Source organism: Vulpes lagopus, chromosome 11 (assembly GCF_018345385.1).
Source record: "Vulpes lagopus strain Blue_001 chromosome 11, ASM1834538v1, whole genome shotgun sequence".
Lineage (NCBI taxonomy): Eukaryota > Metazoa > Chordata > Mammalia > Carnivora > Canidae > Vulpes > Vulpes lagopus.
Window position 1 is genome coordinate 92,497,308 of NC_054834.1, and position 17,565 is coordinate 92,514,872.

General features: G+C 42.8%; 1 protein-coding gene across 3 annotated transcripts in view; it reads right to left on the reverse strand.

The window, feature by feature from the left end:
* STK39 (serine/threonine kinase 39) overlaps window positions 1-17,565 on the reverse strand; it is a 291,842-nt gene that overhangs the window by 257,061 nt on the left and 17,216 nt on the right. Inside the window, exon 1 of one of the 3 annotated variants that reach the window (XM_041722630.1) lies at window positions 3,641-4,671. The exons of 1 other annotated variant lie outside the window; for it this stretch is intronic. In XM_041722630.1, coding sequence (XP_041578564.1) covers window positions 3,641-3,839 — 199 coding nt within the window. In that variant the 5' untranslated portion in view covers window positions 3,840-4,671. Of the gene's footprint in view, window positions 1-3,640; window positions 4,672-17,565 lie in introns of those variants that run through there. One more of the 3 variants, XM_041722628.1, reaches the window with a different exon arrangement.

Genomic DNA, 17,565 nt, shown 5'->3' on the forward strand with positions numbered 1-17,565 from the left:
TATTCCATCTGCCTTTCTCTGAAATAAGGCAAAAATACACTCAACAAAATTTCAGTCACAAGTGGGCATTGTATCGTTTAAAAAGGAAAGATACCTAATCAGCCCATCTTCCCAATGGCCATGCAATCCCACTGAAGAAATGGAAACTTCAGTTCCTCTCAACTCAACTGAAAAATCTTGTACCTTCAATAAGCTAGGACAAAAGGGACCAGTAACTATCAGCCAAGACGATAAAAAAAAATTTCACCCAAAAGGCAAAGCATGACTGTTTTCTCTCCCACCCCACCTGTTTCATTTTAAGAGTATCACTGACCAGGGCAGGATTGCTCAACTTCCCTGCTCAACAGAAGTATATACTGCAATGAGACGGACTATCCTTCATTTCAACCAAATGAGTCAAGAGGAAGTAGAATTAATTATTTATTGGTTAGCACATCCACCAAAGACTTACCACCCATGTGCACCTGCTCATAAGCGTCACTGCTGTTCTAGAGTTTCCAAAGCTCACCAACCCTGGGAACACCAGAAAAGCCGGACGTTCTATGTTCTCAGCCATGCTTTGTGCCTTTCACCCCCAAAACCAGTGACTTCCGGGTAATATTTGAGGGTAGGAAACATTCCTGTCATAAAGTTACAACCTTATACCTTCATATGCCTTCCAACGTATTCTTTTTTTTTTAATTTTACCTAAGTGTAAGTAGTAAACATAGGTCTACTTCATAAAGCATCATGAACTCCCTGTCTTCTGGCTCCAAGTAGCTCATCGGAGGAAACCTTCACCATAGCCGTGTGCTAACACCTCTTTCAGCACAGGGCATTCATGTAAATGTTCTTATCCCTGGTCCTGAAAGGAAAATTCAGACACAGACCAGCTGATTCCATCATAAAACAAGCTGTACCTGTTGTCGGGGTGTGGGTCAAGGTGACAGGGCCTGAGGTGGGAGGGCTCCTTGCAGATAATAGCCCCGCTCTGTCACAGTTACTTAAAAAGTGACTTACTGGGGCACCTGGGTGGCTCAGTGGTTGAGCCTCTGCCTTCGGCTCAGGTCATGATCCCAGGGTCCTGGGATCGAGACCCACATCAGGCTTCCCACAGGAAGCCTGCTTCTCCCTCTCCCTATGTCTCTGCCTCTCTCTGTGTGTCTCTCATGAATAAATACACAAAACCTTTAAAAAAAAAAGTGACTTACTGATCATTATTCACTTGGGCTTATTGAAAGAAGGAGGCAATCCAGTTGAAACTAACATGCAAGAGGAACAGAAATGGTACCTTTAAAAAAAAGTATCTCTTCTGTCATCCAGAACCTTTGCTGGTCTCTCACTTCACAAGAAGTGAAAAGAAGGAAGCTTGAGAGGCTTGACTCAAAGACCACACACACCTTCATTTTACAGAGAGAAGCAGCTTGTAAGGCAAAGATTATCTTAATACCTTGTGCTCAGTAAACACAGCAAACACATTTATTCAGTTAAGTGTTTATACAAGGTAGTTACTCAAACTTACTTTTCCTGAGAATGTCTCCTCCCGACCTCACCTGCCAGAAAACAGCACCCACCTTCCTCCCAACCTTGATTTCCAATCACTAAGCCCTTCAGAAAGAAGTCTTCTACTCTGGCCCACCACTCCGGAACCACTCCTCCACAAGGAACCTGCCCAACCCAACTCTCCTGACCCTGCGCCCTCCCTGAGCCACCCTGAGATGGGGGGGGACCTGGGTTAAATGTCTGAGGAAGGCGTACAGCTCGCACTAGGAAAACTGTTTAGAGCATGCTTCTAAAAGCACCAAGCTGCAAAAGAACTCATTCAATGTGCCATGACTAATCTTAACCCCACACTGACAATTCCAAAAGTGTTCATAGCATAAAATAGTAAATTTTAGCTAAAGGTCATGTTTTCAGGCCGTATTTTTAAACAGTAAATTATAATGACAAGTTACACATGAAGACATTCTCCTTATATCAAATCATTGGGGCGCCTGGCTGGCTCAGTCGGAAGAGCATGCAACTCTTCATCTCAGGGTTGTGAGTTCAAGCTCCACACTGGCTGTAGAGATTGCTAAAAATCAATCAACCAATCAATCTTTAAAAAAAAAAAAAACCTGTATCAAATAATGACTGATAAGGCTTATCTCCCTCCTAATTTCCCTTGTTCCTAGTATTGCTGGTTTTTATGTGTATATCCTTCTGGTCCTTTCTCTAGGCATTTTATACACATATTTTTGAAACCAGAGGACATATAGCAAAATTGTGTAGACTCTAACATAGCTATTCAGGAAAAGAATCTGCCTCTGTCAATATTCAGTCCTAAGTATATATAGGTTTCCATACTCCTTGTATCCTTTTCTTGGATATATTCCAGCAAGTTCTCTCATAGATCTATGACAGCATGTATAGGGATATTCTCTGCACTGCTGTGGGTGGGGACTCAGAGATGGAGGAAAAAATGTAAAAACCAATAGGGGAACATACGTCTAGGTAAACACATCAAGCTAAATAGATTAATCATAAGAACATAGTTCTAAATTTTAAAAAATAGTATGAACTAGAGCACAAAACCACTCATGTATGTTTAAAACAGACATAAATACCCTCATTTGATACAATATCCACACACCTTACATGATTCCTGTGAAGTGGAATAAAACACTTAAAATAGCCCCTGCCACATTTTATGAACTTTGCAAAAATTCACTATTATTAACTAAATAAAAAGATGTCCTCAGTATATTGTAAATTTTCTATGACAAAACCTCATTTACAGTATCATTCTTGCTCCTAAAGAGCTTTCTTTTCCCCTATTAAAAAAAATACATAAAAAAGATTGAAAAATGTTCAAAATGCTTGTAGTACTTAGGAGAGAAATTATGCATGCTCCTTGGATTATTTTCCTTACTGGGTCATATTTCTTCAACAAATACATATTATTTTATACTTTTCTTTGGTCCTTAATCTTACTCTCGATTCATGACCAGAAAAAATATAGACACAATCTAAAACTACAACAATGAGGAAATAATTCAATTATGGTGTATACAAGTATTTCACAACCACTTTTTGTCAAACGTGGGGCAATAGCATACTGCTGCTTGTGAAAGAGCGGGCTCTGGAACCATACAGAGATCCGAGAGGCCACGGCCAGTAATGGTCAGCACGGATTCTGGAGCCAGTCTACCCACATTCACATCCCACCTGCCACTCAGAAGCTGTGCAACCTAAGGCAAATCAGCCTCCCTGAGTCTCGGGCCCCATGTGCAAAATGAGGGTGGTGAAAGGGCCCCCTCATACTGCTGCAGTCAATACATGCAAAAGATGCAAAAAACAAACATGCATAAGGTCCACTAACAGATGTCTGTATTTCGCTGAAAAATACATGCATGCACACCAAAGGTCACATATCGTATACTTCCACTTATATGAAATGCCCAGAATAGGGAAATCCTTAGAAATTGAAAGCAGGCTCCCTGCTGCTCCCCGTTGGACAGACAGCTGCCTCCTCCGGTGCAGTGCCCGCCGCGGCCCACGACACAATGGCAAAGGTTGCAGCGAACGGATTTGGCCGTATCTGCCGCCTGGTCACCAGGGCTGCTTTTAACTCTGGCAAAGTGGATACTGTCACCATCAATGACCCCTTCACTGACCTCACCTCCACAACTCCATGGTGTACATGTCCAGTAGGATTCCACCCATGGCAAATCCCACGGCACAGTCAAGGCTGAGAACGGGAGACTTGTCATCCATGGGAAGTCCGTCTCCATCTTCCAGGAGTGAGATCCCGCCACCATCAAATGGGGTGATGCCGGTGCTGAATGTGTCGTGGAGTCCACCAGGGTCTTCAGCACCATGGAGAAGGCTGGGGCTCACGTGAAGCATGGGGCCAAGAGGGTCATCATCTCTGCTCCTTCTGCTGATGCCCCCACGTTTGTGATGGGCATGAACCACGAGAAGTAGGACAACTCCCTCAAGATTGTCAGCAATGCCTCCTGCACCACCAACTGCTTGGCTCCTCTGGCCAAAGTCATCCATAACCACTTCGGCATCGTGGAGGGTCTCATGACCACCGTCCACACCATCACTGCCATGCAGAGGACCATGGACGGCCCCTCCAGGAAGCTGCAGCGTGACAGCCGAGGGGGTGCCCAGAACATCCTCCCTGCTTCCAGTGGTGCCGCCAAGGCTGTGGGCAAGGTCATCCCTGAGTTCAACGGGAGCTCACTGGCATGGCCTTCCGTGTCCCCACCCCCAACGTGTCAGTTGTGAATCTGACCTGCCGCCTGGAGAAAGCTGCCAAATATGACGACATCAAGAAGGTAGTGAAGCAGGTATCGGAGAGCCCCCTCAAGGGCATCCTGGGCTACACTGAGGACCAGGTTGTCTCCTGCGACTTCAACAGTGACACCCATCCTTCCACCTTCGACACCGGGGCTGCCATTGCCTCAATGACCACTTCATCAAGCTCATCTCCTGATATGACAATGAATTCGGCTACAGCAACCAGGTGGTGGACCTCATGATCCACATGGCCTCCAAGGAGTAAGAGCCTCCTGGACCACCAGCCCCAGTGAGAACAAGAGGAAGAGAGCGCTCCTCAGCTGCTGGGGAGTCCCTGCCCTGACTTAATCCACTAACACATTGAGAATCTCCTGACTGCCAGTTTACATCCCAGACCCCCTGAAGAAGGGAAGGGGCTTGGGGAGCCCTACATTGTCATGTACCATCAATAAAGTATACTGTACCCCACCCCCCAAAAAAGACATTGAAAGCAGGCTAGTGGTTGCCAGACACAGAGAAGAAAACAAAGAGTGACCGCTGAACAGGTCTAGGGCTTCATCGTGGGATCACTGAAGTTTTGGAACTAAATGGAATGGTTATGTAACATTGTCAATACACTAAAAGCAACTGAATTGTTCACTTTAAAAGGATTAATTTTATGCCATATGAATTTCACCTCTGGGGAAAAAAAAAAAAAACAGAGGCACCACAATGTGTTTTACAAGAACATATATACAAGTGAAAGGATAACGTACACAATCAAAAAGGTTGAAAAGGGGACAAGGACTGAGTAAGGCGGATGGCAAAGCGAATGCAACACAGCATCAGTTCGCAAGGGGCCCTAGCCCGGCCTGTTGATGACAGGGTGCCGGGAACTGCAAAGCAGGCTTGCTGAAACCCTCTACACCGGGGGCCCGAACACCGTCTTGGTTGGCTGCCTTTCTTCCTTTCCCAAAGAAATGGTATCCACCTTGCTTCTTCATTTCTTACCCTCTGGTAAATCTCTTGGAGCTCTCTTCACGTCAGCACACACCGTGCTTTATCACTGTTTTGAAGTTCTAAGAATGTACCACGATTCACATGTTTTCAGCTTGCTTGGTCTTTTGTACTTGATCATACATAATATGCCAATTAATGAAGATTTCACAATGAAGAATCAGCATGGTATGCAACGGCCTACACCAAAATAAAACCCTATTCTGAAAGAAATTTAAGTTCTAGAGCTATTTTATATGCATCACCCACTCATCACCACTGCCACCACCCAACAGATGAAAGAGTGCGATGACCCCTTCTTCCATTGCAACGCCCTCCAGACTGAGGTGGATTTACTTTGATTTTTACAGGAAAAAGACAGAAGTTCATTGCATGATTCCTTGCTCCAAGATGACCCTTCCCTAAGCCTGGTGACCACCTGGCCTGGCTGTTTGGTATTAAGTTGAAAGGCCTGGAATTAGTTCAGAGGATACACACAGTGTTGTAACAAGTCCATGAAGTTCACCTTGGAGCTTCTGGCTCCGTCAACTACCATGCCAAAAACTCTGTGCTTTCTGGATGTTTACCAAACCCCAAACATCAACATGTCACCTGGTCAATTACACTGTATCTAAGAGACTTCTCTGGGATTTTGTTTTCATCAAAATAAACGAAAAGGCTGCCCTTTCTTAATAATTAGTCACGAATGTCAGTTGCCTCAAGGTGACACAGGAGACAAACGTGACATTTGTGAAGAACGCCAGCTGGAAAGAATCATACACGAACACACACACACACACACACACACACACACACACGGAAACATCCTCTTCTAGGCTAAGGAAACACAAGCATTTTAGAAAAATAAAATAAGCCTTTTCCCAGAGCTGGGATAAAGGTCATCCCTGGGGTACCAGGGTGGAGGACAGAGCCACCTCTCAGCTGCACTGCGCCCTGCCCTCATAGGACCTGCTGGAGAGGAGGGTCTGTTCCAGTGCCAAGTGAGATCTGGCATCTCTGAGGACTGAGCAGTTATGCAATACAATTATTTTTTTGCATAGCATCCCTCCCACAGGGCATTCCAATAAACTCCACAAAGGGAGTCATTCATAGACTTGATAAAAGCCAAGTAAGGAGAAACTTTGTAACATGAAGGAAAGACAGGAAATACACCGCGGAGATGTAGAAGGAACACCCGGCACTTCCCTCTAGGCTTTCACCTGCCCTCCCAAGCCACAGGGCAGAGGCAGAAAAGAGCAAGGTGACCAAAGAAAGACGGATGGGGAAGAATGAATGACGTCAGGGGGAGTGACACAGGAAAGGCTTGCCATCCTGTACGAGCGAAGGGACATCCTCACTGCTGGCAAAGAGTAAAGTGATGTTCTCTCAGCCGACCTGGGACTGGTTTGGGTTTTTGTTTTTGTTTTGTCTTTTTGAAGCCAGCTATTGATTCTACTTGTTAAATAATAAACACAAGTCACACAATATTTTCCTAATTTTATGACTTAATGGCCTAATTTATTTTGACAGAAACAGAAGTGTGCCTACACCCCGAAGTAAAAGTTGTGTTTGGCTGTTTAAAGGTCTTTGGAACTCCTGCAAGAAATTCCTGGGTTGGGGGCAGTCCAGGAGAAAGGGCTAAATGTCTTTCTTCAGGGAGATGAGTCATCTAATGAAGTAGAGAGACGCCATGCTTAGCTTGAGCAAACTTTACAAAACTTTGTTAGAAGCCACCTTGAAAAGAAGAAATTATCCATAAGCTTTCAAACTTCTAAAGACGAAGCTGATTCCACCATGATACCTCTTATCCATGGGTGATCTCGTGATCAGGAGAGGACTTTGATCAACCAAGGTGGTCTCAACACGTCTGCACCAGGCGCTCCCCAGCTTGGTGAATAGCTGCATACTCACCCCTTCTCAGTTCCAGGATGCTTTCCCCAACAATGTCTGGAGACAAAAGTCTCTAAAGCCTAGACACTTGGAGGGAGCTGGCTGGGCTAACGTCAGCTCCAGCCCTGAGTTCTTAGCAGCAGCAGCATGTGCCATGACAGCAGCACCTGTGCCATGACAGGTCAAGCAGACTTCTCTCAGGCCTGCGAGCGCTATGTTGCCACAAGGCATTTCCTGATGAATCTGAACAAACTCCCCAAACCCAAAGAGGTGATCATGTGTTTCGATGAAGCCCTACCAGTACCTTCAAAAGCAACCTACTCTCCCAAGAATATCCACAATAGCGTGCCTGGAAATCCTGATGTCACACAGGGAATGCATTCTATTATAGAGCTACCTTGTCCAATTTCCTATCAATTTTCATTGCCACGGAAGAATCAGGTATAGGTCCAGATTTAGACCAAAGCCAGTCCTGAAAACCAATGTGTTCTTAAAAGAAAAAAAAAAAAGTATGACTATTAATTTCAAAGTCAAGTCTATGATTTAGCATCATGATTTAGACAGATGCAGCTTACCAGTGGCAAATCACTTACATTCTGCTTCAAAAATACTAGGATATATAGGGATCACATAAACATCTTCTAATACCGTGTCGTCATTAAGGAGGCAATAAATGGAAATTACTGGTGTGAATCTTGCTGATGGGAATCCTGACAAAGAAAAGATTTAAACAGCAACAGACCACATGAGTTGGAAGAAGGGGCCACGGACTCACCCTGTGCTCTGCCCTACAAAGCCTCTCTCTTCAGGACATGGGCACTGCTGCTGTCACTCAGTGAAGTCCCACAGGACTTCACACCATTCACAGGGTCCAACAGCCTGTCCAAAGCAGGTAACCTTTACACAGCCACGAAAGCAGAGGAAATTCCCAGAAGAATGCCCAGGGAAAGTTCACTTTCACAGTGTCTGCACGTATCATCGTCTCCAGGAAGCAGACTGGACAAAGTCTGACCACCAAAGATAGTGACTGTGGGGTACAGACACACCCCACGGCCCTAGGTAAGGGCAGGGGTGGGAAATCCTCTACTCTCCCAGGTCACGGCCAATGCTCAACCAAGGTGGGCTCACCAGATCGAGGGCTGGGCACCTGCAGAACATGACTACTGTGACAGGAATTCCTAAATGTTAGGCTGGAAGGGCTGAGAGGCAAACTCAAAAAGATGTCATGTCTCCCCAAAGGTAATTCCAGGCACAGAAAGCAAAGGCAAGATCACGGAAGGGACTTTTCAAAGGAAAAAAGTGAAATAGTAAAATAAAAGTAGAATCCAAAAAATCTAAAAGGGAGATGGGAAAGCCTCTGCTGGACATAGAGAAAACAGCAGCACAGTCAAAACACTGTTGGTCATGCAGCCACTCCATGAACACGGACTGGCCCCCATCAAGTAACAAGAGCCATACTAAACGTTACTCAGGAGTAACCCGGGGCTGGCCTATTCTCAAGGAACTTAAAAGCTACTAGAGCAAATAAGCGTACGCTCAAACAGATGCATTATCCAGTGATAGGTGATTTCCCTAAGAACAGCATGAAATCAGGATTTGGGATAGGCATTGGGTTTGAACCTTGAGAGAGACACAGGACATATATCAGAAGAAGAAAAGAGAGATTCTTAGCATGCTAGAGAGTGGCCAGAGGGCCTACAAAGGCAAAAAAGGTGGGACTCACCATTTATTTTCAGGAAATAGTGCTGAAGAGGTGTAATGAAAGATTACTTGAAAAAGCAGACTGGGACCAGATCTTGGAGGAACTTAAAAAATATGCAAAAAAAAAAAAAAGAAAAAAGAAATCCACAAACAGAGACCAGCAGGGTCAGGAGGAGCAGAGACATACCCTGGGCAAGCAGTACCACCTGCTATGATCACCAACTGCCCTACCATCAGAATGAAATCAAACACAGCAGTACGACATGTGGGATGATTGGTGCTCTTCTCTGTTCCTTTCCATCCAGCAGTTATTTGTTTAGGAGAGAACAGGTCATCAGTCTAACAGATGAGCAATGATCCCGGGCACCCTGGAAGGCAACACACCAGTCCTCGTGGGGCACTGCTGTTACCCTGGTCGAGCAAAATCTCAATCCTCTCACCAGTCCTAAGTGGTACCTAAAGCACCTTGGTAAGCCAAACATCTATCTTTACATCAAGTAAAAACCAATATTTTCAGGTACCTTGGGTGTGTTCAGAGTCTTTCCATATAAACTTAACTCTCAATTTGCTGGTCAGCAGCCTTGCAGAGTACAGATAAGTCATGACCAGGGGGCTTCCTCCCACCCTATGCTAAGATTCTCCTAGCCTGTCCCCTTCCTCAGAGAGGTTTCTCCTTTGGCTTCCTTTACTTCCCTGCAAGACCACAGAGGCTTGTGTGCAGGTCTCCCCTGTCCCTCCACTGTCCAAACCCAATGCCAGGCAGGCATATGCCTTCTACAAAATAAGAAAAGCTTCTAATCCATCCCTAATTTTCTCTCCAAAGTGATCCATAGCAAGCCAGCACTCCTCTCTCTCTCTGTTTCTCAATGGCTTTCATAGCAATCTGTGATATATGAATATCCAGGCTTAAGAGCAAAGGAAGCCATTTCCTAGAATCGACCTTTAAAAGAAAAAAGATGAGACTGTGTTCACAACTTCACAGATACCATCCAAGCTCTCACTCACCTTGATACCTTGATGTTAGGATGGAGGACAAGTTGAGTTTCTTTAACCCGTTTTTTTTTTTTTTTTTGCTTTCATCTAGATATATATATCATATATATCTTTATATATGTATTTATACGTATAAAGATATATACATATTTAAAAAATAATTTTCATTCACAAAATTAAACTCTGTTAAACTTTACTATGTAAGCATCATTCATTTCTCCTAGTGTGGAAGGCACCTGAAAACATAATGTCGCGCTATGGAGCATTCGCACAGAAAAGAGATGAGTCGTCATCATTCATTTCCTTGTGTACCTGAATAATCATGGTAATCAAGATTGCTCTTTGTTAGCAACCTTCAATGGGAGAAAAAGTAATGGAATGAAACTAAACGGTTCAATTAGCAGCAGCAGTAAATGCCAAATAAAGCCTTTTGACAGTGATGCAGGGAACATGCTTTTGGCTTACCTGGGAGGGGTCTCCTGGGACAAGGAGTAAACCACGCCAAGCTGTGGCGCAGTCATGGGTTAGAGTGTGGACTTCAAAGAGAGGGAAACTGAATCTGACCCTGGCGATTTTTTTTAATCTTTGGGCTCCAATTTCCTCACTGGCTCGATAGGAGTATTAAATGAGATGTGCATGTAAAGTAGCTGGCAAAGTAGCTATTAATACCGCACTGATGAAGTGTAAGAGATGACCAACATGGCAGAGCCTTTCTCTCACAGAGACGACATGTACAGGCCATGCCAAAAGAGATGTTAAAATCTCTTTCAACTGGATCAAGAAAAAACAGTCCATAATATGAAACCCAGGATTTCTAGGGCAGGTTCTGGTTCTAAAAAGTTCTCCACTAAATGTTTTAGTTCCTTTTGGATGCATAAAAAAGAAAACAGACAAACAAAAAACTATTTAAACTGTCAAAGATAGGGGATCCCTGGGCGGCTCAGGGGTTTAGCACCTGCCTTTGGCTCAGGACGTGATCCTGGAGTCCCGGGATCGAGTCCCACGTCAGGCTCCCTGCAGGGAGCCTGCTTCTCCCTCTGCCTGTGTGTCTCTGCCTCTCTCTGTGTCTTTCATGAATAAATAAATAAAATCTTTTTAAAAAAATAGTCAAAGATAATACTTGTGTACAATTTTAAGATTTTTACATCCTGACTCACTGCTAATCAAACAGCACCTCCACTTAAATGTAGGCTATACAGGAGTTATATTTTAAATCATAGATACCTTCACAGACAATTCCTACATAGAAAAATATTTTTCTAGTAAAAGGTAAAAATCTTTGATTTTGAGTGCTCTTCTGTAAGACAGAGTCAAAAATAATACTTTCTTTTGTTTCCCGAGTCCATTTCTTTTGTATTGAAATTATTATCTGTTAACTTGGTTAACAGATAGTGAACTGTTGATTTCAGGGAGGCAAGTGAACATCTGAACAGGATGATGAGAAGTAAAAAAAATTCCACTAGAACCAGAATACCTTTGTTCAAAGACACAACTTGATTAAATTCACATCCTGTGGTCATTTGCTGACTTCTCAGAACAATGGTAAATGTAGTTGCTGGGAAAACAAAGAAACCATTGTTCCTTTTCATTCTTTCTCTTCCGTGTCGAAAGTTTAAACTGATTATGTCAGAGTCCACAGTTTACATACAAGATAAAAGCATGTTAATACACGCACATCAAAAAGCCACACACTTATATGTAGATGCATGTTTACATATATATTCAACTAATGCTGGCATTTAACCCATGTTTGTAGAGACAGCACTAAACTTCAGAAATTGTTTTTATGATGAGGATTATCGAGTTTTTATCAAAACATTGGCCCTGTCGATCTCTTGCTACAATTCTGTCTTGGAACAAACTTTACAACACACAGTGGGTGGTGGGAATTTAACAAAGTGGATTGGAAATGCCTTCCTGTAAGATTCTGACAATAACTACATGTGACATGCTGCTGATGAAAAAAGGATGACTTTGGGGATGGAGTGATTAGCTCTAAATTCTGGTGACACGCCTCCACCAGAGGTAATCCTCTGTAGACCAAGTTCCTCGAGGTCAGATCCCAAAGGGAGCTGCCTCGGTATCACCAGGATGCAGCAATGCCTGGCACGCGCTAGAGCTCAACAAACACCAAAAAGATGTCGGATCATCAACCCACCTTGTGATCAGATAAAAGCAGGGAGGTAGAAATTCTGACCTTTGGCCAGCTCACGGTTGCTCGGGTCTTTCTGAAGAATAGACTTCATCACTCCCCCCACCCTCTGTTTCATGTTCTGAGAGGAATGGTTCCACCTTCTCCAACATGAGGAAGAACCTTCTTAACCAACACAAAGCCTTGCACTACCTGACAAGAGATTCCAGGATATTATAGGATCATTCGACAGGGGTGGGTTTCTGTGGGTCTTTTTTTTTTTTTTTTTCCTTTTAAATGTTTAAAAGTCTGCTGTTTTGACTGAATTTTTAGTCTGGTTTTAATGTCGGGAAGTACAAGAACAAAAGGCCTACTACCATTCTCTCTCTTTTATAATGAAATGTATTTGAGTTCAATGCCGGAACTGTGTTCTTTATACATGTCAACGCTTTAGCATTAATGCTAATAACGGTTTCAAACCTCCCAGCAACCCCATCATTGATTCAGACAGACGACAGGCCATGAGGATTGCTGCTTTATGTAACTTTATTGACTGAATTTTTAGGTACTTTGTATGATAGAGAAGAAAAGATGAGAGGACAAATAGAGGGCATTTTTAAAGGATTCCTAGTCCTCTCACATAATCATCAGAGCCCTTTCTACCAACATGGTAGCATTAACTTATTTGGAAGACACATAAAAATTGGCTTGGAATGTAGGCACTTCTGTCTATGCTTTTCCTATTTGTGATTGTTTACATTAGTGCCCGAGTTACCATAAAATTGACCTTTAACAACACAACCTGTTAAAGTGTTAGTTATATAACTAAAAAGTTACCAATAAAACACTTAGGAGAGAGAAATTTTATCTTTTTTTTAAAGATTTATTTATTCATGAGAGACACACAGAGAGAAAGGCAGAGACATAGGCAGAGGGAGAAGCAGGCTCCCTGTAGGGAGCCTGATGCAGGATTCGATCCCAGGACCCCAGGATCATGACCTGAGCCAAAGGCAAACGCTCAACCGCTGAGCCACCCAAGTGTCCCAAGAAATTTTATCTTGATAACCATATAATAAGTGTTCAAGTTTATCGAATGACAGTGAATTCTCTAAATTAGTGAATCCTCAATTATCCATTCCAATGGAAAGGTACACTAGTATGAATAATACAAATAATTTAAAAAGACTTCACAGGAATGCATGGGTGGCTGAATGGGTTAAGCTTCCAACTCTTGGTTTTGGCTCAGGTCATGACCTCAGGGTCCTGAGAAGGGGCGCTCACGTGCAGCTCCTCGCTCAGCAGTCTGCTTACCCCTCTCCCTCAGCCCCTTGCCCTCCCCCATGCACTGTCTCATAAAAATAAAATCATAAAAAAAAAAAAGACTTCACGTACTAAGGACTTTTCTACATAAAACAGAGATAACTGAACCTTCCTCACTGGTGTTACTGTGAGGATTAACTGAACTTCAAAAAGCTTTTAGCCCAGGGGTTGATACATAATAGCTCCTCAGTGCTAACTGCTAGAATTACAATCATCATCACCGTTATTTATTATGCATTATACTATCCGGCAAGACCGATATGATGGTCCCAATTGTAATGATGAAACACCACGAAGTACAATGAGGCCAAGGAACCGGCTCACAAAGCTGGTAAACGATGCCAATGGAATCTAAGCCTGGGATGGCCTGATGTGCAAGTTTCAGCTCAACTACCATGTGATGATGCTGTTTACAAATAGGGACCTCCCTGTGAGAAATTAACTCTATCCTGATAGCTTGAGAATCCTAAAGGCAGATAAAATAGCAAAACCAGAGGAAGCAGAGGACCCTGGAAAGGACGGGTGCTTTCCAACCAGAGCTCACTGGGTTCACAACCAGCTGTGTGACCTTCAACAGATTATGTGATTGCCAAAGTCTCTGCTTCCTAATTTGTAAAACTGGGATAATCATACCAATCCTGGCAAGAATGAGGTAAGGATGAGAAAAAAGGATGTAAAGTACTCAGCCTGGAGACACACAGCAGTTACTCCAGAAGTCTGTATCAGAACGATCCAGTTAGCTGGAATCGTGTTATCGTATCAAGTCATGCAGGTAGAGAGGAAAAATCCCTCCCAGAATTTTAATTGCCAACACTTTTCTTCAAAGATTATTGTATCTCAAAAAAAAAAAAACCCAAAGATTATTATATCTCAAAAGATATGTTAAAATTCTCCCCAAGAGTCAAATGATTTTTACCACCCATAATTTTCCTTTGGTCATATATAATTTTACACACATTATCTTTTGCCTCTAAATGCAGAGAAAAAAAATGATGTAATAGTCACACATTCTATATATATATAATCATATTTACATATACTTTGACACTTCCAAAGGGAGAAAGAACATAATGAAATTAGGCCAAAATTGAAAAGAATGGGAAATGCTTAAAAAAACAAAAATCCCCACTTTCCTATCATGCTATAAAATAAATGAGAAAAAGGCAGCTACCCATACACCAGCACACCACCATTAAGAAAAAGATAAAAGGACATAGAGTCAAAAGGAAAAATGGTTAAACTCTTTATTTAAATCTGATAATCAGGGGTGCCTACTAGGTGGCCCAGTTGGTTGAGCGTCTGACTCTTGGTTTTGCTGAGGTCATGATCTCAGGGTCATGGGACCAAGTCAAGCTCCATGCTCAGCACAGAATCTGCTTGAGATTCTTTCCCTCTCTTTCTCCTTCCCCCTCTACTTCTCCCCATGTTCATACATGTGCACATGCTCTCTAATAAATAAATAAAATCTTTAGGAAAAATAAATAAATCTAGTAATCAAACCATCAGATCTATAACAAAGTCACATACAGGAAAATTCACTTGATTATTTCACAAAATGAAAACCAAAAGTATACTTCTAAATGCACTCTAAGCCAGGCACTAGGTGATTTTCAACTCTCCACCAAAGCAATCAAATAGAGATTAACATGCCTATCAGCTAAAACCAAGCGGTCAAGATGGAAGCGTTAAATTATATGTCTTTACCAAAAAGCACTTAAAAGATTTTCCCCCTAAAAAATGAAGAGTGTTGCACAGACTTTAATGTTTAATTTTGCTTCTGTGGAAAGAGGCACTTTTGAAATAGATTAAAACACTGAATTCAAGACCACCAGAAGAAACTTTCTAAAATGAAGACCATTTGATTGTCTTTTCCATAGGCAAATATGTTGTTTGTCTTTTTTTTTTTCCCAACAAAAATTTCTACCAAATGAGAGATAATCAAAACCTTTGGTAAACAGGAGCTTAAATGCTGCCTCTCAAATCAGATTACATTTCAAGTGATCTGAAACCAAACTAGGACAGCATTTCATGAGCATGGTTCTCATTTTAAAAAGTGCCCTTTGAGATGCTGAGAGGCATGGGTACCAGGGTTTTAAGGGCTCAGGAGTTGAAGAGTCACTGACATATTCAACCCACTAGCCGTTACTTTGAAGGAGCAGCAGACTGGGGTTGAGGAGGGACGACCGGAAAGCAAAGAAGGTGGGGGGTACTTGATTGTGACCCTCAGGAAGAAAACAAAGCAGCTCAGAGAAATACAGACGATCCTTCACCTCTGAAACACTGGTGTGCCCTAATAAAATTAGGGAGGACCAGATACTCTTCCTAATTATAGCTGGGAGAAGGTATACAGCTTAGATAAAACTACTCACATAGGAAAAGTGAGCTGTTCAGACAGTACCGGGTTCCAGGTCTGTTTTTCAGAACTGCACCGTCATAAACAGGATGAACTATTTCATGGTACTTCCAAGGCCAGCAGAAAAGGCAAGACCGTATCTCATGATCCAGGCATCAGTATTTCAGAACTGAAGACAATCTACAACTGAGACGGGACTCAAGTTTTCCCAATTTACTCCAAGGGGGAAAGGGAGGCTGCATCTGAGGGAAGTATTTCCTGACATAAAAGAATAAACTGCTTTTTAAGCTCATCCCAAGTATACACATTTATATAGCAAAGGGTATATGCGTGGGTGGGTGGGGGCACACGTGTGCATACACACACACACACACACACACACACAAAAGTACATTAACTGGGATCCCATTCTGCATAGGTAACTTACCTAAGAGCAATGTTATATGTAAACACTGACTTGCGGTGTCTGCCACCCATGAGATCCCTTCCCAGGTAGGAGCTTCCCATGTTTCACCCTTATCTGAAAAGGGCACCTGAGCTTTGGGCAGCAGTTCATAGGCAGGCAGGTGTCCTATGCAGAAACTGGTAAAAACTGGATTCTCAATCTTTGGCATTAAAATTGGTAAATAAAGAGAGAAGCTAGCAATTAGCAGCCAAAGCTATGCCTAAAAGGGAAAGAGGAAGAGAGAAGCCGTAAGGGCCAGGACGGCTATGAATGAACCAAAATTCTGACCCTGCAGTAACCACCAGGTACAGAAGAGAGGAGCAGGTGAACCAGGGCAAGAGCAGACTCACCCTGATTGGCTAAATGACACCCACGGTAAAGGATTCTCAAGTGAAGACCCCAAAATTCCCCCGGGGTCTTATACAGGCTCATGAGAAAGAAGCCAGGTGCTCATCGTTTCCAGGTGGTGCAGGGCCCTGGGATTTGGGAGGACATTACTGTCCCCCGATTCCCCCATCTGTCTTTATAGAGAATGCCCTCTTACTCAGGGGTAACTTCAGCGAGTCGCTGGACCTTGTAACCAAAAGAGTAAATCAATTTTGTTACATTCTATAATCTAGACTTTCCACCAATTCAGAAAAATCTTTCCCTAAGTTTGTTTACAGTAATAGGCGTCATGATGGTTCATTTCTTGAGTGTGTAACATGCACTTGGATGATAATTTTCCTCCTTTTCCAATCCATGACCATTCCATCCCATCCACCATTTCTCCCCCGGTCTTAGATATCTCAGGTCTGGGTTAAGCAGGGGATAAGGCAAGGTGCCTTCTCAGACTAACCCCCTTAAGTTAGAAAGGGGAGCAGCTAATTAACACAACTGAAGGACATTTCCACAGTCTCTATCAAAAGTACAAATGCGGGCAGCCCGGGTGGCTCAGCAGTTTAGCGCTGCCTTCAGTCCAGGGCCTGATCCTGGAGACCCGGGATCGAGTCCCGCATCAGGCTCCCTGCATGGAGCCTGCTTCTCCCTCTGCCTGTCTCTGCTTCTCTCTCTCTCTCTCTCTCTCTCTGTGTCTCTCATGAATTTAAAAAAAAAAAAAAAAGTACAAATGCAATACCATTTGTGCCTGCAATCCCACTCTTGGATATCTGTCACACAGAAGTACAGAGACCTAGAGACAACCAGTAAGAGTCAATCAATGAAAGACTGGTTAAATAAAGTACATCCACAGAATAGACATGGACCCTGGAATAGAAATAAGAGTATTTAAATATTTAAATATAAATAATAAAACAATATTTTTAAATGAGATGGATCTATGAGAAATGACCTAGAATGACAGCTGTGAATATCTATGATGTGTATATTTTACTACAAATATATACAGAAATTACACAGAAGTAAAATATACATGTAATATATATTACTACTCTGCAGAAGTAAAATCATTAAGTGTAGACTACTATGCACAGTCACCACATTACACATATA